Source organism: Herpailurus yagouaroundi, unplaced genomic scaffold (assembly GCF_014898765.1).
Source record: "Herpailurus yagouaroundi ecotype Mexico unplaced genomic scaffold, PumYag 29, whole genome shotgun sequence".
In the NCBI taxonomy this organism is placed as follows: Eukaryota; Metazoa; Chordata; class Mammalia; order Carnivora; family Felidae; genus Herpailurus; species Herpailurus yagouaroundi.
The window spans coordinates 21,146,539-21,174,184 of NW_024412377.1; the positions used below are offsets into that span (position 1 = coordinate 21,146,539).

A 27,646-nucleotide genomic window follows, 5' to 3' on the forward strand; every position below is an offset into this window, starting at 1 on the left:
CCTTCCTTCCTTCCTTCCTTCCTTCCTTCCTTCCTTCCTTCCTTCCTGCTTGTTAATGCCTTTAAGGGATATGAATGTTTCTGTTTCCTTCAGTTCCAGCCAATTATATTGCATTGTGGTGTCCTTGAAAGGATTTTAGTTTGTGACAATTTGTTCAAGAATCAATAGGAAAAAGTTAAAAAAAAAAAAGTTAATGAAAGTTAGAAATGTTTTTAAACATGTAAAATGTGCTGCATTCTGTATAAGGCCAAAGGCCTTCTGTATTAATTTATTTAATTCTAACATCCGTCCTCATAATACCAAGGTAGGGATAGGGCTCAAGGAAACAATCCTATAAAATTGAGAAAAACAGCATGCAAAACTAAGTCTCTCTGATTCAAAGTCTTCTCTTTCTAATTTGTTTGGTGATTAAGGAGGACTTCTAAATCCAGCTGCCTGGATTTGAATTCTCATCACTGGGCAAGTTAAATTCTCTAACCCTTGATTTCTTCATCTATAAAATTGGGTGATAATGACAGCAATCATCTCATAGTTTTTTTTTTAATGAGAATTACATGAAATTATGTCTTTTATATGTTTAGCCCGGGGATAGTTCTTAAACATTTTTTGTTATTACTACTATTATTGTTCTAAACCTTTTGCTAAAATTATAATGGATCATGGAATTATAGAGTGCCAAGCCGTTTGAGAATTCATCAAGTCATACTGTTTCAGTTTATATTTAAGGAAACTGAATGCAAAGTTTAGATTTATGTTAATTAGGCTTATTGTTCATATTCTTAGCAAACTTTTTAAAACATTTATCAGATACATATGTCAACCATCCAAAGCTGAATCATCAAATAGTTTAATTTTGATTAGCTTGGAAAAATGCTCTAATGTATTAGATTCAATATCATAAATTTAAGTTTGAGACCCCCTCAACTGAACATTTCAAAATAGGCCCTTCATATTTGTATTCACTGCAAAATGGAAAGGATTGGAATCTGTTTGTGTGGGAATTCATGGCATGCAAAGCATTCAGGATTTAACATATGTGCCTAAAATGGTGATGACTAAAAGGGTATTGACTGATTTGACCTTTACAAGTAGATAACAGATACTAGCAAACATGTCTCAGATGCCATCAGAAAGAAGGCATACCACAACTCAAAGGGCCATTAAGAAAAACAAGTGCTGCCATTTGAACCCATTTTGTGTTGATTGTAATACTAGTATCTGATATCTGAGACTTTAAAATATCAAGTCTGTGTTTTAGAATCAATTAAATAAGGGAATATAATTCTTATATACAGATAGGAGAACTGTGTATAAGATAATCTCAGATAACTGAGGTCTGATGAGTGACAGACATGGGATTTGAAACCAGGCTGTCAGAACTAAGAGTCCGTGCTCTAAACCGTGAAACAGATAAGAGAAAGAGTGAGATGATCACAGCCAATATTGGGAAGTCAATTTGTGGGAAATTATCATATTTTGTCAGAGGGATAGGTTGTAGATTTGTCTTTGTTCACAACCGAATAGTGAAAACACTGGTACAAATATAAGCCTCTATTCATAGTGTGTTGGAGAAGGCTTCCTACACGAGAGAAATAAAACCTTCCTTACTCTGAGGAAATCGTGGAGGATTGTTGTTGACATCTGTCAGAGTGATGTTTACGGTGGTGGTTCCAGAAAGGCCTCCCATCTGGCCGCCCATGTCTTTGGCTTGTATAACCACTTGGTACTGTTCTCTATTTTCTCTGCTCATGTCTGGTAGTGCAGTTTTTATTATGCCTTTTAGAAAAAGTAGACAAATATTTTACAATTTAATCACTGAGTTCTAAGATTAACCTATGCAAGATCTATTTTATAGAAGTTCATCATAACAAACAACCAAAAAGCTGGTGTACCTAACTGTATGAAATCCATAACCAATTTAATGTAATGGACAGAACAGACAGAATTCTTCCACTGGCTATTATTGTACAGGGAATGAGCTTGGCTAAATCAATTTAATTATATTTTTTGATTTAAAAAATTAACTTCATTAAAAAAATCTTCAGATGAATAAGCTTACTTAATTTGATGATTTTCACATTCTTTCTGTTTTAAGTATTTCCTAGGACACAAAAAGTGCTAAATTTCAAATTTTGTATTTGGTGTCATAAATTTAAACTCTGTAGATAATAGTCTAAAAGGATAACAGTTCAAATAATCTATTTAAATAATATGAAATTTGCTTTTATTTCCATGGAATAACTATGGGGAATAAGTGGAAGCATGATACTGAATCAATAGCTCTTAAAATACAGAAAAATCTATAATTGTGCATCCGGATGTATTACATAATGAGATGAGAAAGAAACCAAGTATGAAAGGCTATTACCTGATTCTGGGTCCACAGAAAAATATGGCTGTCCTTGCAGTATGCTGTAGACCACTTTTGCACTGTTTCCATAGTTGGCATCATCTGCATCTGTTGCGGTCACTTGTATGACAGACGTACCTACACGAATCCCACCCACCCAAACAAAGATACTTAAATACTTCTAACTTTGAAACGGTCTTTCCAAAAAATTATTGCTGGTGGGTCACGTGGTGTGTTAGATGATGGTACATGTTCAAAGAAATGTGTTGAAATGATGCTGCCTCAAAAAAACAACAACAACAAAAAACAAAACACTTCTCCTTTTCATTTTTTTTGAAAATTTAAATACCCCATAATTTTATTGTTTGAGCTATCTGAGAAAAAAATCAGCAACCTATTTTATCACAAAAATGAATATAATGAGACAAATGCACTGCACTTTTAGTTGACCAAAAATATTGTGAGGAACAATTTTTCACTGAATGTAATGTGCATGCAATTTTCAATTAATGCATTTCTTGCTTACTGGAAATGTATATTCAAAGATAAAACCAGTATTGGTAACATCCAGGTTGCTTTTTACCCTGATAAATTAAATGTATATTACACATAGAATAAAAAATCGAGGGACCCTGTTTTCATGGGGAAAAAATGGCATAAAATTGACCTGTAATTTTGTGTGTGTGTAAGATATAAATGATTATTAAGCATCTGGGCCTCCCTTTAAAATATAGTTAACACAGTCATATATGATTACATCTATTGATATGCTACATATTATTTGCTGCACTTAAGTAAATCAGTAGATATTTCCCCCCAAATTCAGAAAGTATAGATTTTGTCACATGCAATACTATAATTTAACACTACTCTGTTTAATTTTATTTTCTGAAACTTAAACCACTGTCTTTTAACTTTATCACAATTTTTTATATTTAAAAGATAAAAAGGTTTTAAAGGGGCTAAACATAATGCAGTATATTAATGGGCTTTTCTGATATCTCACTAATCGCTATAAAGATTCAAAGCATGGTTGTAAAATACTATTGATTAAAGCCTACCATGTATCCCTTGGGCAAAATGAGTTTGTATGACATTTTCTAGTATACTACATAGAATTTTCCGAAGTTTGACTCTGATTCTACCTAGATTGTGAAATTCTTTAGGACAGGGCAAATTCCATATTGGCCATATCACTTACTTTAAAACCCCCATACGTTACACACTCAGAACTGGTCTAATTTAGTTGTAATGAATGTTTCTCAAAATTTGCATGTATATGCTTAAAAATTATTAATTGTATGTTAAGATTATACTAACAGCTCATTTCCCATCAATGTATCTGAATACTAACACAGGAATCTAGCAGCATTCGTTTTTATGGTTTTTTTTCAAAATTAATTAGCATAGAAAACTTGAGTTCTTTCTCTTGAGGCCTCTGTTTCCTCAGCTGCAACAGAATTGATATGTTCTGCAAGAAGACACAGTACAACTCACTCGTCCATCCCAGGGGTACTCCTTTGTCATTCAAAGAACACTCACTCATGTCCTAGCCAGACCAAGGCAAAAATAATAGTTATATTATAATATAATATGTATAATACAATAGAATACAATAATGTTTGTAAGTTCAACTAAAGTGTTTTTCTGACTTATATTGAATTTTTAAATATAATTTTATGTGAACATATATTAGTGAGAATAATAATTATTTTCATACTTGAGGATTATTTGAAACATGAATTATTAAGTGTAATCAGTATTCTAAATGTAAGTAGTGAATTCATCAATTTCATGACTGGTATTTTCCTATCCAGTTTCATTTTTCTTTTACTGTGGGTACAATTTCATAGTGGAAACAGGTAAAAACACTTCTCTATACCTTTTGACACTTTTAATAATGTATTTTGCTGTTAAATTTGTTTTCTATTGTTTGCTTTTTATTGTAGGTATGTGATCTTTGACATATCCAAAAATACTTGACCTAAAAAAGAAAAAAAATAATTCAATCTAAATAATAAAAATCAATTTTGTAATGTAACTAAAATGTTAAAAACACTCATATAAACTACGATCTGTTCTTGTAGAATCATGGTAATGATTAGGAATGCTGATAAACACTGAAAAACACTGACAGCTTAATACTATGATATTTATAATAGCAGAATGAAAAAAGAGAAGTACCTAATGTGTTGGACATTAGGGAATGGAGAGTTGTACTTTTTTTTTTCATAAATGCAATGACTTATTATCATTTAGTACTATTTAGCAATAAAATTAGAAGGTGGTTTTTATGTTTTTTGTACCAATTTCATAAATATGTGTTTATAAAGATGAATTAAAAGATTTTGATTTTTTATCTCCCTCTGAATTTTCTGAAATACTTATAATTTTCATTTGCTCTCAAATAATCTAAATATTTTACTTTTATATTAAACAAAGATTAAAAAATTATAGTGAAGCTTAAATGACAAATGTATCATATGACATGAAATTTGTCGTATCATGATAAATTTATTTGCAGGCTTTGTCTGTATGATGTAATCTCTCCAAAGGCAGGGGCCTGTCTGGTCTTATTCAGATTTTAACTGAAGCCCAGCATGGTTTCCAGCAGAAAGTCATAATGAGAATGTACGTTTATAGACTGTAAGGTAGACGAGGCAGAATACCCAGCCCTTAATTTGTATCATTACTTTATTCTTATCATATAGAAGTGGCTCATGGTCACCTGGTAGGTGACAGAGATGGGATGCATCCTAGACAATCTGAGGAAAGAAACACCACTCTAAATTCTTTACTAAGTGACTTGTCTGGCATTATGGCTGTGATTAGACATGTTATTGAATCCACAGGTAGTGAATACTAAGAAAGGGCTTGGGTTAAGTCATAAAGCGTTCATTGATGAGTTATATGTGCCAACTGTGAAAACTGCAAAAGGATTTCTTGTTGAAGTGATGGTGTTGGAGAGGAACTGGGTAAGTTTTTGAGAGACCAGTATGGTGAACTACCCAGTCAATGAGAAAAAAGTTGGGCTCTGCTATAAATATTAAAATCAACGCATCCCATTTGCCTTCATTATATATCCTTAAATATTGTCCAGATTATGTGTTCTGATCAGAAGATGCTAATGCATTTAAGATTTCAACAATTAATTAGAGTCTTTTAATTTTAACTAAAAAATGATTCTGAGCAACACAATGGAATGTGGCATATGGTTTTGACAGGAGGAAGTAGGGGCAGAGAGATAGAGCAAGGAGAGGAGTTGGTGTGAGAGAAACAGGAGAGACACTTTGGACAAAAATAAATAGGAAGAAAGGGACAGTATCGAGGAGACCATTAGGGGATATATTGGGGAGAAGGGTAGGATAATAATAAAGAAATTTCATTTTATTTTAGAAGACTTTATTTACCCCCAAAGTTAATGGTAGTAGTTTTTTAGCTCTGGTTTAAGTGAAAATCACTAATATAAGGAAGATAATATTAGAATTAAATGACTGTGCATTACTTCATTTATAGAAGCACTTTTTGTTGTCTGATTATGCATGGGCTTTAACTATTAGTTTAAGATCATCCTTTAGTTTTTCTCTGCAATTGATTATTTATATCAGTAAAAGCATAGAAATAACATCTACAAAATTATAGTGAGTTAATATTTATTTTCCCTTAAAACAGGATTACTTATGACAAAAGAACCATATAATTTAAAAATATAAAATTTATAGACTTTATTTAGACATGTTTTATATATTAACAGGTCTAAAATCTTAATGCAAAATGCAGTCACTCCCTTTCCTCTTATTTGGATTTAATTTTAATGAGGGGGCATTTGAATTAAGAGATAAAACTTGCAAAATGTTGCTTTTGAGGAATTACTAAGAATCTAATAAAATTGGAAGTGTTCCAAACTATGTTTTGCATAATAAGCATAACTGTTTTACAGTGGGGACAAATAGTAAGGCATTAAAATTATCCAGCTTTCCCTGCATTTATTAAACATTGTTTTTCTGTTTACAATAGTATAGTAATATACTATGTTTTGGGGCAAGCCAGTTTAATTCTTTTGGGCTCATTTTTACTTATTTATTAAAATAAGTGCTTAAATCAAATGTAGTATCTTCCATGTGTGTGTATAATATGTACATTTATATTTAAAACTAGATATACATACCAAGTCTATCGTTGGGCCAAATAGGAAGCAATTAATACAGTGATGTCAATCTTAGTACTAATAATAACGATCCTCCATAAATAGGATCAAGATCTATCTGTAACTTTTAAATCCTCTTTTATTAATATGAAAAGCTGCATCCAGAGCCATACATCTCTATGTTGTTGTTGTTGTTGTTGTTTTTCTGTATTGTTGGAATTCTAGGCACAGAGGCAATAAAATTGACAATTACCCAAATTCTCACTTAAAAAAATAATGTTTATTTATTTTGGAGAGAGAAAGAGAGACAGAGCAGGGGAGGGGTAGAGAGTGAGGGAGACACAGAATCTGAAGCAGGCTCCAGGTTGTGATCTGTCAGCACAGAGCCCGACGCGGGGCTTGAACTCACAGACTGCGAGATCATGACCTGAGCCAAAGATAGCTGCTTAACCAACTGAGCCACCCAGGTACCCCACCAAATACGCATTTTTAAGGCTGCAACAATAAGAAATTGTGCTGCCCATAATTTAAAGTGTATATAAGTATAGATTGCCTTACAGGAAGGGCTTTTTGCACAAAATAATCTATAAGCCTTCCTCCATGTATAAACTTATATATTCTGTATTTTATGGTATGGAATGAGCAAAGACTTTTTTAAATAAAATATACAAGTGCTTACTCTAGTCCTGATATTATTATGTATTTGATAAATATTAATGTAACCTAGATGAGATAGAATATGTTTGAATTAGATAAATGATCGAATATACAGAATAAGAGATAATATTCCATTAAATTGCACAAATATATGGGAGAAATGCAGGTATCTGAGTTTAAATATAAATAGTCTCTGATAAATAAGTATTCTGGTTTTTAAAATGAGTTAATTGAGTTAATTCTTTGAAAACTTTAAAAGTTATTCAACTATAAATCAGTTATTACCAAAATGTGTCTTATTCAAATATCTGTCATCCAAATTATACTTTTTATTCCTGTATGTATATCAAATCTATTTCCAGAAGGATAAGTGACAGTTTTTGTACTATTTGTCAAAATACCTGGTAAAATAACATATATGCAGGATAAACAATAATGTGTTATAAAGGTTAAAGGGTGTTACCAGAAAACCAAACTACTTTAGAATACTCATCAACAGGCAGTTGAAATGGAAAGTATGATTTTAGATGTATCTTCATCTCAAATATAAGCCCATAAAGACATCATCATATGTATCTACATTATCCCACTGGTCGACCTATATGGATCAGTCCAGTACTTCCACGGATCTATACCAAGCTAACATATTTTAAAATATTAAAGAAAACACAGAAACTCATATTTCATCCTAGGCTGTATGATTTCCTAGGACTCCTGTCTAATTTGATAACTCTCTTTCATATTATTGGAATGAATACCTAAAAGATAAGAGAACTGCCTCTTTTCTCAGATGGATGAGATTTCATTTGAGGTGAAAAGAAATAACTTCTTTGCAAACCCCTGGTTCTTCTGTCTAGATGACACACATAGTTAAGAAACATCTTATATCATTTCACTCAGCAAAGGTGGTTATAATTTTGTTTTCCTCATAAAAAACTATTTTAGACTGAAACATGTACTAATTGTAATAATGTCAAAGTTAATCACTGAACAATGATTTTGAAATAACATCCAACTACATAGTATCAAATCTTGAAAATTAGTTGTGCATATTTTGGATACTATAGCAAGTTTATATCACTTCTTTTTAAATATGTAATGACTTAATAGCTCTTATTTTACTAAGACATCTAAACATACACATACAGATAAATTACATAATAACAAATGTTTTTTAAAATTGTAGGCAGCCCTAAAAAATGAAACAATTATTTTCAGTTTGCATGATAAACTATTATTTGGTACTAGAACACAACTAAAATAATATTAAAAGGCTTGGAATATTGTTATTAGGCTACCAGGTTATTTGATCTTAATTCAGCTGCTTAATCATTCAGAATCCTGGCTCCTAATTAACAGAATGGGGATTTAAAGTTCTATTTCCCATGCTTTCCACATGAAGTTGTTTCAATGATCAAATGAGATGATCAAAAGAAATTTGTCAAATGCAAGTATTAGTTGTTATGCAAAATAATGCAAGCAAAACTGTCTAAAACTGCTGACACTATTTGATATCCCCTTTTTATTTCAAGCAGAAATACATTCATCTTGACTGTTATTTGAATAGCAGTTGAGTAGAGGTGAAGGTGTTGGTAGAAATGCAATGGAATAACTGCTCTCAGTAATCATATTGTTAGATCATATTTTTAGATATCATTTTAGGTATAAGCTACACCATAGCAGGAATCATTGAAATATATACAATTGAAAATAATTAGAAGTGAGAAGTTAAAACTAAATAGTAGTTTTCAGTTATAGTTCTCATCTTGAAAGAACCATATATGGTAACTGTATGTCCATAATTATTACCTTAGCAAACAAATAAAAATGTTAGTTTACATGGATTAACATATACCTACCGACTCCAGACATTTCAGGAACACTGGCAGTGTATAAGTCTTTTGTGAATTTTGGTTCATTGTCATTGATATCATGGATTTTAATAATAAATTCAGATTCCGGCTCCACCTGCCGCCCAGTCTTTCTGTCTATAGCCTTGGCACGAAGAATGTATAGGGATTTTTCTTCTCTGTCTAATTTCTTTGCAGCATGAATATCTCCTGTATTTTCATCTATAACGAACAGACTGCCAGCCCCATCTCCTGTTAATATGTATTTTAAATTTCCATCTCCTTTATCTTGGTCAGTGTGAAGCTTCAGAGAGGCAGAAAAGAAAAGTTCTATAAATATATGCATTGCTATTACAGAAAAAAATTAATTTTGGCACATATCAACTCTTCACATAATGTCATTAAAACAACGATCACAGTTGTTAGCTTAATTTTCAGGTGAGAATACTAAACATTCCAGTTTCATCATTCTCAAAAATTTTAAATAATTACATCTGTACATCATAGGGGACTAAATTTACAATGAAATAAAAATGAATAATATATCTTTTGAAACACAGTGTTGAATGATTCAAAGATTTAAACTTTGACACATTAACAAGAAAAAACAAAACATCCATAAACCTAGAGCTTGAGTATAAAATAGTGACATACTCCTGGTTACATTTAATATCACTAAACTAAGAGATGATGTGAGACGTTTTGAACTTTTCATGATAAGTTTAGAATATATACTATAACTGCAAACTGATTTTACCTCTCGTCAGTAAAATATTTGTAGATTCAGAGGCTCTGTCTTCAGAGAAACCAGAGGGATGGAATTTTATTTCAAAGATTCTTCTCTATATGATTTTGGGAGAGTACACTTTCAACCAGGATATCCTTTGTTTGTTTGTTTGTTTGTTTGGAAATTGACATATTTTATAGACTTCTTTAAAATTCAATTGATATAAAAAACACAGGGCTTTTCCACTGGCCATATACATATTTTTTTCATAAATTATTTTTCTTCTGATACATAACCAACTAAAAAATAGACTTTTTAATGTAGGAGGCAGTCTACTGAGTACTTAAAACAGACAAACAGATCATGTATTCACAGAAATTTAGAATTGGAAAAAATCTTGACATTTTTTCAAACCTAACACTGTTCTGAAACTTGAGTCTTAACTAGCCTGTCCCCTAGAAGACAACTATGTTGCCTTCTATCATATATCCCAAAATTCCCATTACTTCCTGGCTCCACCTATTTCTGTGTCCCATTCTATCTTTGAATTGTTTGACTTTTTAAATAGTTTTTTTTATGGTAGCCAAAATAAGAAACTTGGGATGCATATTTTACTCTTCTGTACTTTTAATATCAATGCCAAAATAATCATATGCAGTCTTCTCTGCAACCCCTTCCCAACCCATCAATATGTCTCCATCCTATGGCTATCACCCTGGTTTTGTCCTGCATCGTATCTTATCTGGACCACTGTAGCAATCTCCTAATTAATGTCTGCCACCCCTCGCAGTCTACTCCAAAGAGTTTTCCATTATAAAGGTGATTTTTCTTTTATTTTTTTAAATAATTTAAAAAAATGTTTATTTATTTTTGCGAGAGAGAGAGCATGATCAGGGGAGGAGCAGAGAGAGAAGGAGACAGAGGATCCAAAGTGGGCTCTGTACTGACAGCCTGATATGGAGCTCAAACTCACTAACCTTGAGATCATGATGTGAGCTGAAGTTGGACACTTAACCAACTGAGCCATGCAGGTGTCCCAGGGAGGTGATTTTCAATGTCATAAATCTGGTCATGTTACCTCTTAGCTTAAAAATCTTCAACAAGGTACAGTGCAAGAGAAACATAAATCTAAAGTCTTACAAACCTGGGTTATACTCATGCAAACTTTTGTGTTCTATTGGGCAAATGTGTGTGTGTGTGTGTGTGTGTGTGTGTGTGTGTGTGTATGTGTGCATGTGTGTTTAATCTAAGCCTGTTCTACTAAAAAGACATAATATTCTTTACAAAAATAATCTTTACTTTTATTATTCTAATTTTTTGGACTCTATTGCCTTATTTATACATCTTCCATAATCTTTTTTTTTAATTTTTTTTTCAACGTTTATTTATTTTTGGGACAGAGAGAGACAGAGCATGAACGGGGGAGGGGCAGAGAGAGAGGAAGACACAGAATCGGAAACAGGCTCCAGGCTCTGAGCCATCAGCCCAGAGCCTGACGCGGGGCTCGAACTCACGGACCGCGAGATCGTGACCTGGCTGAAGTCGGACGCTTAACCGACTGCGCCACCCAGGCGCCCCAACATCTTCCATAATCTTATCCTCATCTTCAGATACATCACTGCCACCTGTACCCACTTCGTTACCATTCTGTACCAACCAATTATATTGTTTTGCCTTGTTCTATCTTCTTTATTTCTCAGAGAATACTGTTCCAGTTTTTATTCTTGATGTTTGCATATTTTCCTCTTACCCTTTAACACCCTTTCTCTTCTCTGCATTGTCTCCTAATTAAACATTTATCATATCTCATTTAAAATCAGGATGACTTTTCCTACTCTCTAGATTAGAACACATATGCCAGCTCTGTAGTTACAAAGCATATTTCATTGTCCTATCGTGATATTCACCACATTTGGTGAAATTATTTATTGTGCCCACTAAACTGTAAAATTCCAAAGAGAACGATTGATATTATTCTTTTAAATTGCTAGGATTTCATTGAAGGTGACAAAAATATGGAAAGACATTCCATGCTCATGGATTGGAAGAACAAATATCACTGAAATGTCTATACTACCCAAAACAATCTACACATTTAATGCAATCTCTATCAAAATACCAATAGCATTTTTCATAGAGCTAGAAAAAACAATCTAAAAATTTGTATGGAACCACAAAACACCCTGAATAACTAAAGCAACCTTGAATAAGAAAAGCAAATCTGGAGGCATCACAATTCTGGACTTCAAGTTATATTATAAAGGTGTAGTAAAACGTTATGGTATTGGCACAAAAATAGACATATAAATCAATGGAACAGAATAGAAAGCCCAGAAATGAAGCCACAGCTATATGGTCAGTTAATCTTTAACAAAGCAGGAAAGAATATCCAATGGGTAAAATACAGTCTTTTCAACAAATGGTGTTGGGAAAACTGGAGAACAAAATGCAAAAGGATGAAGCTAGACAAGTTTCTTATACCATACATAAAAATATTGAAAATGGATTAAGGCCCTAAATATGAGACCTGAAACCATAAAAATCCTAGAGGAGAACACAGGCAGTAACTTCTTTACATGGGCCATAGAAGTTGCTATGATACGTCACTAGAGGCAAGGGAAACAAAAGCAAACATGAACTAGTGGAACTTTATCAAGATCAAAAGCTTCTGCACAATGAAGGAAACAATCAACAAAACTAAAAAGCAGCCTACAGAATGGGAGAAAAGATACTTGCAAATGACATCTGTGATAAAGGGTTAATATGCAATATATATAAAAAACTCCACACCCCCCAAAATAATCCAATTAAAATCAGCAGAAGACACGAATAGACATCTTCCCAAAGAAGACATGCAGATAACTAACAGACACATGAAAAGATGTTCAACATCACTGATCATCAGGGAAATACAAATCAAAACTACAATGAGATATCATCTCACACCTATCAGAATGGCTAAAATCAACAGCACAGGAAACAACAGGTGTTGGCGAAGATGCAGAGAAAGGGGAACCCTCTTGCACTGCTGGTGGGAATGAAAACTGGTGCAGTCACTCTGGAAAACAGCATGGAGTTTCCTCAAAAAGCTAAAATAGAGCCATCCTACAATCCAGCAACTGCCTACTAGGTATTTACCCAAAGGATACAAAAATACTAATTTGAGGGAATACATGCACTCTGAAATTTAAAGCCGTGTGATCAATAATAGCCAAATTATGGAAAAAGCCCAAATGTTCATGTCTATTGATGAATGGATAAAGAAGTGGCATATATAATATATGTGTGTGTGTGTGTGTGTGTGTGTGTACTCACACACACACACATAGTTATATAGTTATATATAAAATATTACACAGCCATAAAAAGAATAAAATCTTGCCATTTGCAACAATGTGGGTAGAGCTAGAGAGTATTATGCTGAGCAAAATAAGTCAGTTGTAGAAAGACAAATACCATATGATTTCACTCATTTGTAGAATTTAAGAAACAAAACAAAAGAACCAGGGTGAGGTGTGGGGGAAAGAAAGGAAAGCCAAGAAACAGACTCTTAACTGTAAGGAACAAAGTGATGGTTACCAGAGGGGAAGTGGGTGGGGGGATGGATGAAATGGGTGATAGGGATTAAGGAGGGCACTGTGTTGAGAATAGGGTGTTGTATGTAAGAGTTGAATCACTAAATTCTAATCCTGAAGCTAACATTACACTGTATGTTAACTAATTGGAAATTAAATCAAAACTGGAGAAAAACAACGTCAATGGAAATTTTACATATATACACATGAATACAAAGTATTTTTAATTTTTTGTATATCATTCCTTTTTAGTTTTCCATGTATTTAACATAATTCCAATATGTCAACTTAAAAAAAATAGCCAGGTATTTTATTAGAAAAATGAGTTTATTCAGGAAGAGAAGAAGAACTCGAATTCAGGACAAGCAAACTGTGGCAAGCTATAGGCAAATCTGAGAAAAAGTGATGGTCAGCTTTTGTTAGGTTTTAGGAGGAAATTGAAGAAGATTGTTTTTTAAACAAAAGTTCATTGGAGAAGAACAAAATTTTGAGGTTGTGGCTGCTTCTCATTGGCTGCAAGTGCTGATTAGTGTATTGTTGCTGGGGCAGGGAGAGATCTTCCGTCTTTTTGCAGGTTATGTAGGCTGCAACCAGTGGTACATTGGGATATATACTTATATTTACATTTATATTATATTTATATTCATATATTCATATTCATATTCATGTTTATTTATTTTGAAAGAGAGCGAGAGCACAAATGGGGGAGAGGTAGAGAGAAGGAGAGACAGAATCCCAAGCAGCCTCTGCACCATCAGAGCAGAGCCTGATGTGGGACTTTAAATCATGAACTGTGAGATTATGACTTAAGTAGAGATCAAGAGTAAGATGCTTAACCCACTGGGCCACCCAGCTGCCCCAGGAGTTATATTTTTATATCTTACTTATATTCAAATGCCAATGGAAACCATTCACTTTTCAAACATTTCTCCTCATTTAAAGTATTTTGAAGGCTGAACAAATATTCAGACAAACATGGTAATCATAATCACTACAGTTTTCTCTGAATGATTTTATATTTGATTTTAAAAATTTCAAGGAAACTTCAGTATTAAAATTATGCTGCTTGGACTGAATATGGTGTCCAGAGAGAAATTAAAATAGTAATGGAACTACAAAATTTTCAGAATAAGTTTGTGGTATGAAAATATTGAATTTTAATTACAAAATGAAATATTTGCAACAGAATTATATTTTAGTCATTCCTATATTGAAATCATAATTTAGATTTACATCCTATTCTTATCCGTTCTAATGTCTGCCATGATTTTTTATGTGTACTCTTTATTCTCTTAATTTAAAATGCCATAAGAAAATAAAATAAACTACCATTTTAAAAGAATTATGTCACATAAAATCAAGCACATATTTTAAAGCAGTGTCTTTAATTTACAATTTCATTTTAAGAATGAAAACACAATATTTATTATCTGGTGTAATCTAACAAAAAACAAAAGATGCTATATTAAAATACTGGATTTTTCCATCATGTACATAATTAGTTTTCAATTACACCCTTAGAGTTGATAGAAATCAATAGCAAAACCTATTATAACGTAAGTATAATATCTTCTATATGGAATCAATACTCAGCAATTTTATAGGATCAATGAAAATAAAGTAGAAATCTTATGACTATTGCTTATCTATTATAGAACAAAGCCCACATAAAATTCCTGAAGAAATATGAGTACCAAAATATAGTTATTTTCTTCAGATCTCAACGTACCAAGTAGTCCTCCCCCCCCGGAAATAACTTATTTGCCTCTTTTAAACTTGAATAAAACCATGATAGCACAATAAATCCTAAATAATGTTTTAAAATGCTAGCGGGGCGCCTGGGTGGCGCAGTCGGTTAAGCGTCCGACTTCAGCCAGGTCACGATCTCGCGGTCTGTGAGTTCGAGCCCCGCGTCGGGCTCTGGGCTGATGGCTTGGAGCCTGAAGCCTGTTTCCGATTCTGTGTCTCCCTCTCTCTCTGCCCCTCCCCCGTTCATGCTCCCCCGTTCATGCTCTCTCTCTGTCCCAAAAATAAATAAAAAATAAAAAATAAAAAATAAATAAATAAATAAATAAATAAATAAATAAATAAAATGCTAGCTATTGTTGTCCAACAGTATCATGTTTTGTACAAAATCAACAGTATCATAATTTTGCCAGCTACAGTTGTTTTTAGAAATTTGAAAAATTTAAATGTACATGCAAAATAAGCTAAAAATTTAAATTATATAGATGCGTATATAGATAGGAAGAAGTCTACCAAGTTCTCCCTTGATCTATAAAAGCAGAAGAGTTCAAGATCAAAAAAACAAAAGACTAACTTGAAGGTAAAAACAAGAGAGTCATGACTCCTCAGTCCATCTCCAGACTTGAGCCAGTTAACAGACCCAGACTCTTTGAATGAAAGGGATGCTCAAGTCTTCTTGAGGAAGGTCCCCAGTACATGCCTGAACATTCATACTATTAGTCTTTCTCCTGGCCTTCCGCAAATGGGCCTATGCCTTTTACCAAGGTAACTGTGTGCTGGATAAAAAGGAAGTAATCAGACACCTGAGGAGTCCTGGACACAAGCTCTGAATTCTCATTGACTCCAGGAAACCCAAATCAGTGTGATCTGCCAACCAGAGTAGAGGTATGAGGAAGTCAGGTGATTGATGGAGTTTTACGTGACATCTGTCTAATAGTGGGCCCAGTGGGATCCTAAATCCATTCTGTAGTAAAAGATAAATTGCTGTATCTTCCCCATCCTCCAACCAAAACAGAAGCCCAATACCTCGTGGTCTTTGGAGGTAGAGTATTTTTCGTTTGGATATGTTATTTCTATCCATTTACTGAAACACCTGAAAAGCTGCTAGTTTTGAGTGGGGCCCAGCACCTGAGAAGATAGGATGATTTGGTCCCTGTATACAAGTCAATCTCTTTCCTCAGCCAGTTTTGTCGTTTCCTAATGGGCTCATGAACAAAGCGGCCATGGTGGCAGGAGTGGAAGTTATACATGGGTTTAACAACTTGAACATCCACTGACTAAGGATGGCTACAGTTACTGTTGAATGCCCAATGTGCAAGCAGTAGAGACCAACATTGAGCCTCCAATATGGTGCCATTTCCTTGGGTGATCATCCAGCTTCCTGGTAACTAGTCAATTAGACGGGAATGCTTCCATCCTGAAAGGTATGATGCTGTTATTTTGTTTTGTTTTAAGCTTATTTATTTATTTTGAGAGATACAGAGAGCATGAGCAGGAAAGGGGTAAAGAGTGACAGGAACAGAGAGAATCCCAAGCAGGTTCTACGCTGCCAACACAGAGCCCGACACGGGGCTCGAACTCACAAGACTGTGAGATCATGACCTGAGCTAAAGCCAAGAGTTGGACATTTAACCTATTGAGCTACCCAGGTGCGTTGGGACAATGTTTTTGGTTTTTTTTAATTATTATTACTATTATTATTACTACTATTATTACTCCTGGAATAGACACTTACACTGGATATGTTTTGCCTTCCCTGCACACAGTGATTCTGCCAAAATTACCATCCATAGACTTACAGCATGTCTTAATGGTATTCCATACAATATTAGTTCTGATCAAGCAAATCACTTCACAGTGAAACAAGTGCAACAATAAGTAAATACTCTTGGGATTCACTGGTTTTACCGTGGTCCATGGTCCACATCATCCTGAAGCAGTTGATTTGGCACAATGATGGAATGGCCTTTAGAAGACTCTGTTACTATGACAGCTAGGTGCTGATGCCTTGCAGAGCTGGGGTGAGTTTATCTTGAAGGCTACATATGCTCTGAATCAGCATCCAACATATGGTGTTGTTTCAGGATTCACAGGTCCAAGAATTAAGGAGTGGAAATGGGAGAGGCATCCTTCACTATTACCCCTAGTAACCCACTAGCAAAATTTTTATTCCCTGTTCCTGAGACCTTATGCTATGCTGGCCTACAGTTCTTAGTTCTAGAGAGATGGGGAAATTTTTCCACCAGGAGACAAAAAAATAATTTCATTGAATTGTAAGCTAAGATTGTTGGACTCCTCATGCCTCTAAATCAATAGGCAAATAATAGAGTTATTGTATTGCCAAGGTGATTGGTTCTGACTATAATGGGGAAATGGAGGCAAGGAGCAGTACTTGGAATACAAGAGATCCCTTAGAGTGTCTCTTAGTATTACTATGCCCTGTGATTAAGATCAATGAAAAACTACAACAACCCAGTCCATAAAAGACTACTAGTGTTCCAGACCCTTCAGGAATCAAGGTTTGAATCACCCCGCCAGAGAAAGAGCCATAACAAGATTAGGTGCTTCCTGAAGGCAAAGGGAATACAGACTGGATAGTGGAGGAAAGCAGTTACAAATACCAGTTATTTCAGATACCAGTTAGTTACAGAATGTGTCTAGTTATAGAATGACTCATTGTCATGAGTACTTACTCCTTATTTTGTTATGAATACAGTGTGTTTTTTATAAACAAATTTCTTTGCTTTTTCCCATCTTTTTCCTTTATCATGTAACATAAGATACATGAACTTGTTATCACAGTATTTAAATATTATTAATTGTACATTATTGTATTTATGTTACAAGATACCAAGGAGAAGAATACACATCACTAAAGGACTATACCTCTTCTGGAAAGGGGTTAGTGTAATCCCAGTTGTGTGCAGAATAGTTGTATTCTGTTAGGCAGAATTATGACCTTGTTATTGTCTTTCTTTGAGATTAGCATGACTTAAGGAGATATGTGTGAGTGCCAAGTTAAGAAGAAGTGGCCTTGGGGCGCCTGGGTGGCGCAGTCGGTTAAGCGTCCGACTTCAGCCAGGTCACGATCTCGCGGTCTGTGAGTTCGAGCCCCGCGTCGGGCTCTGGGCTGATGGCTCAGAGCCTGGAGCCTGTTTCCGATTCTGTGTCTCCCTCTCTCTCTGCCCCTCCCGCGTTCATGCTCTGTCTCTCTCTGTCCCAAAAATAAATAAACATTGAAAAAAAAATTAAAAAAAAAAAAAGAAGTGGCCTTATCATGGTTAATTTTATGTGTCAGATTGTGCCATTGGATGCCCAGATCTTTGGTTAAACATTATTCTGAGTGTATCTGAGGGTGTTTCTGGATGGGATTAATATTGGAATTGATGGGCCAGGTAAAGCAGGTTACTCTCCCCATTTTAGGTATGAATCATCCAATCCATTGAAAACCTGAGAAACAGAATTTGCTTTCTCTGCCTGACTGTGTTTGAGCTGGGACGTTGATCTTCTCCTGCCTTTAGACTCAGACCGGAACGTAACACTTTCAGGTCTTCAGACTCCCAGTGAAACTATGTCATTGATTCTCCTGAATCTCTGGCTTACCAACTGCAGGCAGATCTTGGGACTTCCCAGCCTCCATAATCGTATAAACCAATTTCTTTTTTTTTTTTTTTTAATTTTTTTTTCAACGTTTATTTTTTATTTTTGGGACAGAGAGAGACAGAGCATGAACGGGGGAGGGTCAGAGAGAGAGGGAGACACAGAATTGGAAACAGGCTCCAGGCTCTGAGCCATCAGCCCAGAGGCTGACGCGGGGCTCGAACTCACGGACCGCGAGATCGTGACCTGGCTGAAGTCGGACGCTTAACCGACTGCGCCACCCAGGCGCCCCTAAACCAATTTCTTATAATATATATCTATATATATTATATAAAACAAATATATATATATGTATACATATGTATTTATATGTATATATACACATATACATGTATATATGTATACACATACATATACATATACATATATTCGTATATGTATACGTATATATATGTGTGTGTATATATATATCCTGTAGATGACTACAATTGAAGGCAAAATTTGCAAAATCCAAGCAAATTTATTCCTAATCCATTTTCTTTTAGGAATGTAAGAGTTTTTTTTGATTACTTGTTTTAAATTTTGTTTAAAGTGTTTATTTTTATTTATTTATTTTGCACACGCACATGCAAAAGAGAAAAAGAGGAAGGAGAGAGAGAGAGAGAGACAGAGAGACGGGGGGAGAGAGAGAGAGAGAGAGAGAGAGAGAGAGAGAATAAGAAGAAGGGGAGAGGGAGAGAGAGAAACTCCACACCCAGCATGGAGCCTGATGTGGGGCTCGATCTCCCAACCAGGAGATAATGACCTGAGCAGAGAGCAAGAGTAGGGTGCTGAACCAACTGAGCCACCAGGAGCCCCTGTTTAACATGTTTTTAATTTCAAAAGTATGGTATATCGTCCAACTCTTATTATCAACAATCTTCCCATATTCCTAAAAAATATATATGTGGAGTTTTCTAACTGTTCAGTTTTTAAAGAGGAGTGATATAAGAGCTATAGCTGACAGTTACTAAAAATAATGATTAATAATACTTCTGATGTCTTAATAATGTTAAAATATATGTCCAATATATTAAAAATAGTGTGTTGTGCAGCAGTCTTCAAGGCAGATTTTTCTTCTTTATTTCAGATAAATTGAATTATCTTTAAATTTACTTGTATTAAGTATTGGGTTTATAACTAATATAGTAATACGCAGTTTTGGGTAAATGAAAATTAAATATAAGACCACTGATATGCAATGTAGTTATGCCATAAAGATTTCCAGTTTTGACTAAAGAAGCATTAGCTGGACAGACCCTCTCATAGTAAGCAACTAAAAATCTAGACAAACTACATGAAGTCGCTGTTTTTAGGAATTACACAACAGAAGGGAAGCAACAAAATGAGTTATAAATTCATTCTACCAGTTTGCCTGGGAAAAATTTTACTGTAGGGATGTGGAGTATGTACAGAGAGTGGCAAATCTGCCGGGCAGAGAAAAACAGAGATGGGAATTCAGGGCTGTTGCTGTGGCACTGATTTGCTAGACAGGATACAAAGGGGCGAGAGCCACAGAGTGCTCCAGTCAGAGCATCTGTGTAAATATGGTAGAATCATATAGTGTACATGTCCACAGAGGCTTAGCATAGAAAATTTCTGGGGATCTAAAATTTTAATAGAGAATTTCACCGATTACAAAGAATGGGAAGAGAGGAGTTTGGGCACAGCCAGAATGGCTCAGTCTTAACTGAATGTTGGGGGTGTTAAGAATTGACAAAAGCCATGCCTTGGGAGAAACAACTGTGTCTATGAGTGAAGAATACATCCTAAGAAAAAAAAATACAGAGGGTGCCTTGATGGCTCAGTCAGTAGAGCCTGTGACTCTTGATCTTGGGGTTGTAAGTTCAAACCCCACATTGGGTATAGAGCTTACTTAAAAAAATCGACAGGATTTAATAAAACTTAAAAAATGAAAATTCTTTAAAAATAGACAAACTAAAATGGACCCATTCAAACAGTTCTTAAAACAATGTTTGACAAGAAGACTGTATCATCTACAATTCCCAGAATATAGTAATATAGTAGTATATATCAATTACTAAGTTCTAGGAAAATGTGTTTTTTAAATATATATTTAATATATATATGTTAATATATATTTAATATATGTTTACATATACATGTGTGTATATATATACATATATGTGTGTGTGTGTGTGTGTATATATATACATATGTGTGTGTATGTGTGTGTGTGTGTATATCTCCAATGGAAACAGAAACACAGACAATCCCAATATGTGAGCTACTAACAGACATACATGTAATTGGAATAATGTTCATGCACTTACAGTTGCAAAAGGGAGAAAAGAATATGACAGAATATTTTTTAAGAGATAATGGTAAAAAAAAATCTTAAAAGCATCCAAGGAATAAACATAAGTTTAGGTTAAAAAATATAACAAGAAAGACAGCTGATTTCATATTAGAAATAATGGAAGCCAGAACTGTTTAGTAAAAATAACCTTCAAAAATTAAGAAATAGTATTTTGAGAGAGAAAAAAAAATGCTGAGAGAATTCACTGCAATAAGACTTTCACTTCAAGCAATACTAAATAGATATCTTTAGGCTGAATGGAAATAATGCTAAATTGGATCCTTGACATAAAGAAAGAAATGAGGAGACTTCATGAGAGCAAAACAGCTGGCATAAGAGATTATCTTAAAGCATTTTTAAAAGAAAAATGGCTGTTTAAATCTTGTATAACATCAACATATTATAAAATTTATATAGCATAGTAAACATAACATACATAGCAGTAATAGCAAAGTAAATGGAATTCTGCTTTCACCAAGTTTTAACACTATGTAGTAATGCCATCATATTCCAGTTAGACTTGAATAAGTTAAGGATGGATATAACCCTTATCCTTATATTCCTTTTATAATCCTCAGGGCAACTGCTAAATAATACAAGGAGATAAAGCTAAAATGGCAACTGTGGAAATAAAATGAAATGCTAATTAGTAGACAAAAAGAAAGTTGAGGAGACAGAGAGAAATATTTTTCTATAAACAAAGGCAAGAAACAAGAGGTAAATGGTGAATAATTAGAACAACTGTAAAACAAGAAGGCCAGCAGTATATAAACACAAACATATTAGTGATTACATCAGTATCAGTGGGCTTAAAACCTCAAGTAAGAAGACTATTAGAATCCACTACAAAAAGGTACTTAAGTATATGTAGATTACAAGAGCCAAGCCTTCAACATGATAGTATAAATGAATTTAAAGTAAAAAAATAAAAATGTCATAAATACTAATTATAAGAAAGCATGTAGGGCTATATTAAAATTAAACAAAATAAACTTTAAGAAATAATACAGAAGAAACTTAGTAACACTGAAGGGGACATTATCTCAGAAAGATTTGACAATCATTATTGTTCATGGAGCTAAGAATAAATTTCTAAATGAAACACTTGTCATAAAACTAAAAGAAGTAGCAGACAATCCAAATCACAGTTGGATTTTATTATGGAAATGATTAGTTTTTGTTTCTTACAAGAAACTAATACATTGAATACATATAATTGAAATAATGAGATTTTAGAACAGATGATCACAGTGAGTCATAATACTGCCCACATATCATCAAAGCAGCTATACAAGCAGCAACATACAAATGTACAATGTGCAGTAAATGTACAAATAATAGGTATGTTCTTCTAATCCTCTCCATGTATATTAATAATGTTTTTAGAATATTTTTATTTACACAAAAATTACAAAGCTATCTCTATCACTTCCCACATCCTCACACTTAGTTTCAGTTATTAACCTCATATTGTAGTATATTTGTTACAATAATGGACCAATATTGATAAATTATTATTATTAAAGTGTATATCTTATTCAGAGTCCCTTGCTTTTTACTGCATATCTTTTATCTGCTCCACATTACATTTAGTCCTCATGCTCCTTAAACTCCTTTGTACTGTGACAGGTTCTCAGACTTTCTGTTTTTTATTATCTCTGTAGTTCTGAGAGTGTATGTCATGTTTTTAGTGATATATCCCTTTTTTGGACTTTATCTCATGTTCTTTCTCATGATTATTCTAGGATTATGTGTTTTGAGGAGAAAGACCACAGCAGTGGCCTTTTTCATCACGTTTCAAGGGTATATTCTGTAATCATGATATATCACCATTGACGCTAACTTAGTTGACTTAGTGTTTGTCCAGTGTCTGCGCTACACAGTTACGGTCTTTCTCCCTTTTCTTACTGTATTTTTTTTTTAAGTTTATTTATTTATTTTGAGAGAGAGAGAGAGAGAGAGAGAGAGAGAGAGAGAGAGAGAGAGAATGCATGAGCAGGTGAGAGGCAGGGAGACAAGGAGAGAGAGAATCCCAAACAGGCTCTGTGCTGTCAGTGCAGAGCCTGATGTGGGGCTCAAACCCATGAGCAGTGAGATCATGACTTGAATTGAAACCAAGAGTCACATGCTTAACCGACTGAGCCACCCAGGTACCCCTTACCATATTCTTTAAAAGGAAGTCGCTACATTCTGCCAACATTTAAGGAGTAGGGAGTTACACCTCTTTGAAGGGAGACTATCTTCATATATCATTTGAAATTTCTCTACATGGGAGCCTTGTTTATTCTCTCCCCTTTACTTATTTATTGTTATTTAGTTATATCAGTTTGGACTCTGGGATTTTTTTGGCGGGGGGGGGGGGCTAATACCAGTGTATTTCATTGCTCCAATTTTTTCAGTTTTGCCCACTGGGAGCCCTTACAGTCAATTCTTGTGTCCTTTTGCCATATTCCTATCTTTGTAGTGTGTTTTTGTCTATGTGCATTTCCTTAATTTCTGGCAACACAAGATACACCACAATCATCTTGTGTATTTCTTGTTATATTCCTAGAATCATCCTTTTTTTTGCAGGAAGACTCAGTTCTCTTTATTGGAGAATGACAGTAGAAATCGAGATCAGAATGCTAGATGTGTTTACTGCTACTAGGTGTTGTTGCTTTTAGAACCTTTCAGCTGACAGAACAATGAAATTTATGGCTGACTACTAGTCTGTGTATATACCTACCTAGATGACACCAGTTGTATCAATATAAAGTTCATTCTGATACCTGTGTTTGGATATTTTAACATATTAATTTGAGTAATTAGAGGAAAAAAAAGACAAATAATAGTAAAGGTACAGAATATTTTGGCAGTGCTCTTAGCCAAATCAATCCCAATAATACTTCAATAGCAAACAGCCCAGCATCTTCATAATATGCATTCTTTTCACATACACATGTAAGACTCATCAGATTATGCTATGTATTAAATTGCATTGGAGATGACCAAAATATCTGGCCCATGGCCTATTGATGTAGGCTCTGTATTATGTTTGTTGTTCCCCACATATATATGTGTATATGTACATATATAAAATATCATGTATAATATGTAATATATGGAGTAATACTATCCCTATCAAAATTTCAGTGTTACTTTTTACAACAAATTGATAAGCCGAAACTAAAATTAACATGGGAATGCAAATGACCTAGAGTAGCCTGGACAATTGGAAGAAGAAAAAAGTAGAACTTATATTGTTAAAGTTCAAAACTTATTCTACAATTACAATAAGGAAGAGAGTGAAGTATTAAATAGACAAATGAGAACAAAATAGGAAATCTAGAAATAAACTCACAGATACACTTGATTTTAGAAAAGGTGCCAATGAAATTTTGTTGTGGAAGCATTCTCAGCAAATTCTGTAGCAACTCCATTGATATTGGTATTTAAAAACAGAAGAAACTTCATTCATACCTCACATAATCCACAAAAATTAATTTGAGATATATTACAAACTTAAATATGATAGCTGGAACAAAAAGATGATCTTGGAAAAAACATGAACTTGACTTCATGATATTGAAATAGGCACATATTTCTTTTGTAAAATCAATAGGTCCAAACAATAAATACAAATAATATTTTTATTTAATGAAAATTAAAATATACTCATCAACAGACAATGTGTTTTTGATATTCTGCTGTTAAGTACATACACATTAAGGATTGTTGTCTTTTTGGAGGAATGGCCTTTTTATCATTATGTAATGTTTCTATTTATCCCTGATAAATGTTCTTGTTCTGATATTAGCTGTATCTGAAGTTCATCTAACTACTCCAACTTTCTTTTGATTACTGTTGCCTTAGAATATCTTTCTCCATCTCTGTACTTTTTTTTTAAATTTTTTTAATGTTTACTTATTTTGGGGACAGAGAAAGACAGAGCATGAATGGGGGAGGGGCAGAGAGAGAGGGAGACACAGAATCAGAAGCAGGCTCCAGGCTCTGAGCCATCAGCCCAGAGCCTGACACGGGGCTTGAACTCACGGGCCGCAAGATCATGACCTGAGCTGAAGTCGGACGCTTAACCGACTGAGCCACTCAGGCGCCCCCATCTCTGTACTTTTAATCTAACCCACTTTAAATATAAAGTGGTTTCATTTTAGACAACATATGGTAGAGTTTTATATTTTTATATTTTTTATCCACTCTCTACCAGTGGTGTGTTAGACTCACATTTAAAGAGTTTGATTGGTATAACTGATTTAATATCCTCCATATTTGTAATTATTTTCTATTAATTACTGGTTCTTTATTTCTTTTTTGTTTATTTGTCTGATCTTTTTCTGCATTTTTTCTGGGTTTTTTTTGAGCATTTTATATATTACATTTTCTCTCTACCCTTCACAAATCAATTATAAGTTTAAAAAAAAAAAGACGTGAAGGAGCTTTAAATGCATATTACATTTAAATGTAAGTGAAAGAAGCTAATCTGAAAAGACTGCACACTGTATAATTCTATGTGATGTTCAGGAAAGTGCAAAACTTTAGAGATAATCAAATTACTAGTGGTTGCCAGGCATTCAGGAGAGGGAGGGAGGGATGAATAGATACAACACAAGGGATTTTTGGGGCAAACTACTCTGTATGACACTATAATGGTGGATACAAGACACAATTCATTTGTCAAAACCCATAGAACTGTACAACACAAAGAATGAGCCCTAATGTAAACTATGTATTTTAGTTATAATGTAACAATATGGTTCACATCAGTTGTAACAAATGTACCACACTACTGCATGGTGTTAATGTAGAGGGAACTCTACTCTCTGGTCCGTTTTTCAGTAAACCCAAAACTGCTCTAAAAAATAAACTCTATTAATTAAAAACAAAACACAAATTATAAATTTATTAAAAAAAGTCCATGTAAGATTGAGAATCAAGCCACAGACTGCAGAGGGAGAGTATAAAGTAGCAAAGGACTCATCTCTCTAAATATGAAAATACTACAAGTCAATAAACAAAAGACAAATCCAGCCAATACAAAGTGGGTCAAAGGAAAACAGGCGTTTCATTAAAGTTGATACTTGACTAGTCAATAAACATAAAAATGTTCTCAACGGCATTACTCTTCATCTAAACGCTTCAGCTGTGAAAGCTCAGTGGGGAGTGCTACACATCCAGAAAACCTGAAATTAAAAATTAAACTGAGAAAGATATGTTGTGCAAAACACTGTTCAATTTGGAAGGATGCTTGTTTCACAGATCTGATACACGCTTTTGCATTTTCTAATAAAATCATTTAGGGGCACCTGGGTGGCTCAGTCAGTTAAGTGTCCAACTTCAGCTCAGGTTATGATCTCAGGGTTCCTGAGTTCGAGTCCCACGTTAGGCTCTGTGCTGACAGCTCAGAACCTGGAGCCTGCTTCGGATTCTGTGTCTTCCCCTCTCTCTGCTCCTCCCCTACTCACCCTCTGTCTCTGTTTGTCTGTCTCTGTCTCTCAAAAATAAATAAATATTAAAAATTAAAAAAAATCATTTATATACTTTCCCTTAGACCAAGTGCATGTACTTCTTGTTATGTATCCATATGCCAATGCCCACTTCAAACACTTGTATAAATTTGTTGATATAGGTTTTATTTGTAATAGTCTGACACCCAATAGTAGAAACGTGAAATTATGTATATCGATAAAATTCAGTACTGCTCAGCCTTAAATAACAAAATACTGATGCATTCCACAACATGTATGAATTTCAAATACTTTCCAGTGACTACAATCATTTTAAAGAGCCATACAATTTCATTGATATAAAGTTCAAAAACAAGCAAAACTTATTTGTGATAATAGAAGTCAGAGTCTTGGTGTATTCATTGGGAAACTGAAAATGACACTTTCAGAAATGCTGGTCAGTCTCTATACCTTGATCTGAAATGTAGTTACTAATGTGTGTGTGTGTGTATGTACACCTATAAACATATATGACATCATCAAGCTCTTAAGATTAGCTTTACACTTTGTTGTATATAGATTATGACTTAAAATTACTATAAAAAGGTGTTCCTTAAATAAACAAACAAAAAAAAGCAGATGACAGCTCATAAAGGCAATGGAATGCCAAGGCAGGGCCTTAGTCAGATTTCTGGCGCTAGCTATCTGAGTTTATAAAATGAAAGCATGTGTTTGGTCTCAGTCAATCACTGATGTGCTGAGAGATCAGAAATGCCCTTGGCATCCAACAAAATATCCATTGTGTCAAGAAATTCATCCAATATCAACAGAAAAAAAAATTGCTTGAAAATGGCTGTGAGTAAAGTTCCTAAGTACTAGGACATGGCATAGTTCATATCACATGACCTCTATTTGCAGCTTGAGGAGTTACAAATATGTGTTATGGGGGCCTGCCACTGATTCTTAGTTCAGTTTTGTTAATCACATAACAAGTATAACATCAGAGGGTACATTTAAAGGATTAGAACAGCCATGTGGCTTGCATGGGTGTATTTCTTCTACTGAAGTACAAGTTTTTGTACAGTTACTACTCTATAGATAGAATCAAGGAAACAAATTTTGTAAGCATATCACAGTACTTGTCACACAGAGAGAAGTGCTCTACTCAACAGGCAATTGAAACACTTGTAATTC

At 34.1% G+C, this 27,646-nt stretch overlaps 1 protein-coding gene across 2 annotated transcripts in view; it reads right to left on the reverse strand.

Moving 5' to 3' along the window:
- The window catches only part of CDH9 (cadherin 9), a 137,447-nt gene that overhangs the window by 24,435 nt on the left and 85,366 nt on the right, over nucleotides 1–27,646 (reverse strand). For both annotated transcript variants that reach the window (XM_040494508.1, XM_040494500.1), the window contains exons 3-5: nucleotides 9,014–9,308; nucleotides 2,369–2,488; nucleotides 1,609–1,776 (exon numbers count right to left, since the gene is read on the reverse strand). In XM_040494508.1, coding sequence (XP_040350442.1) covers nucleotides 1,609–1,776; nucleotides 2,369–2,488; nucleotides 9,014–9,308 — 583 coding nt within the window. The remainder of the gene's footprint in view (nucleotides 1–1,608; nucleotides 1,777–2,368; nucleotides 2,489–9,013; nucleotides 9,309–27,646) is intronic.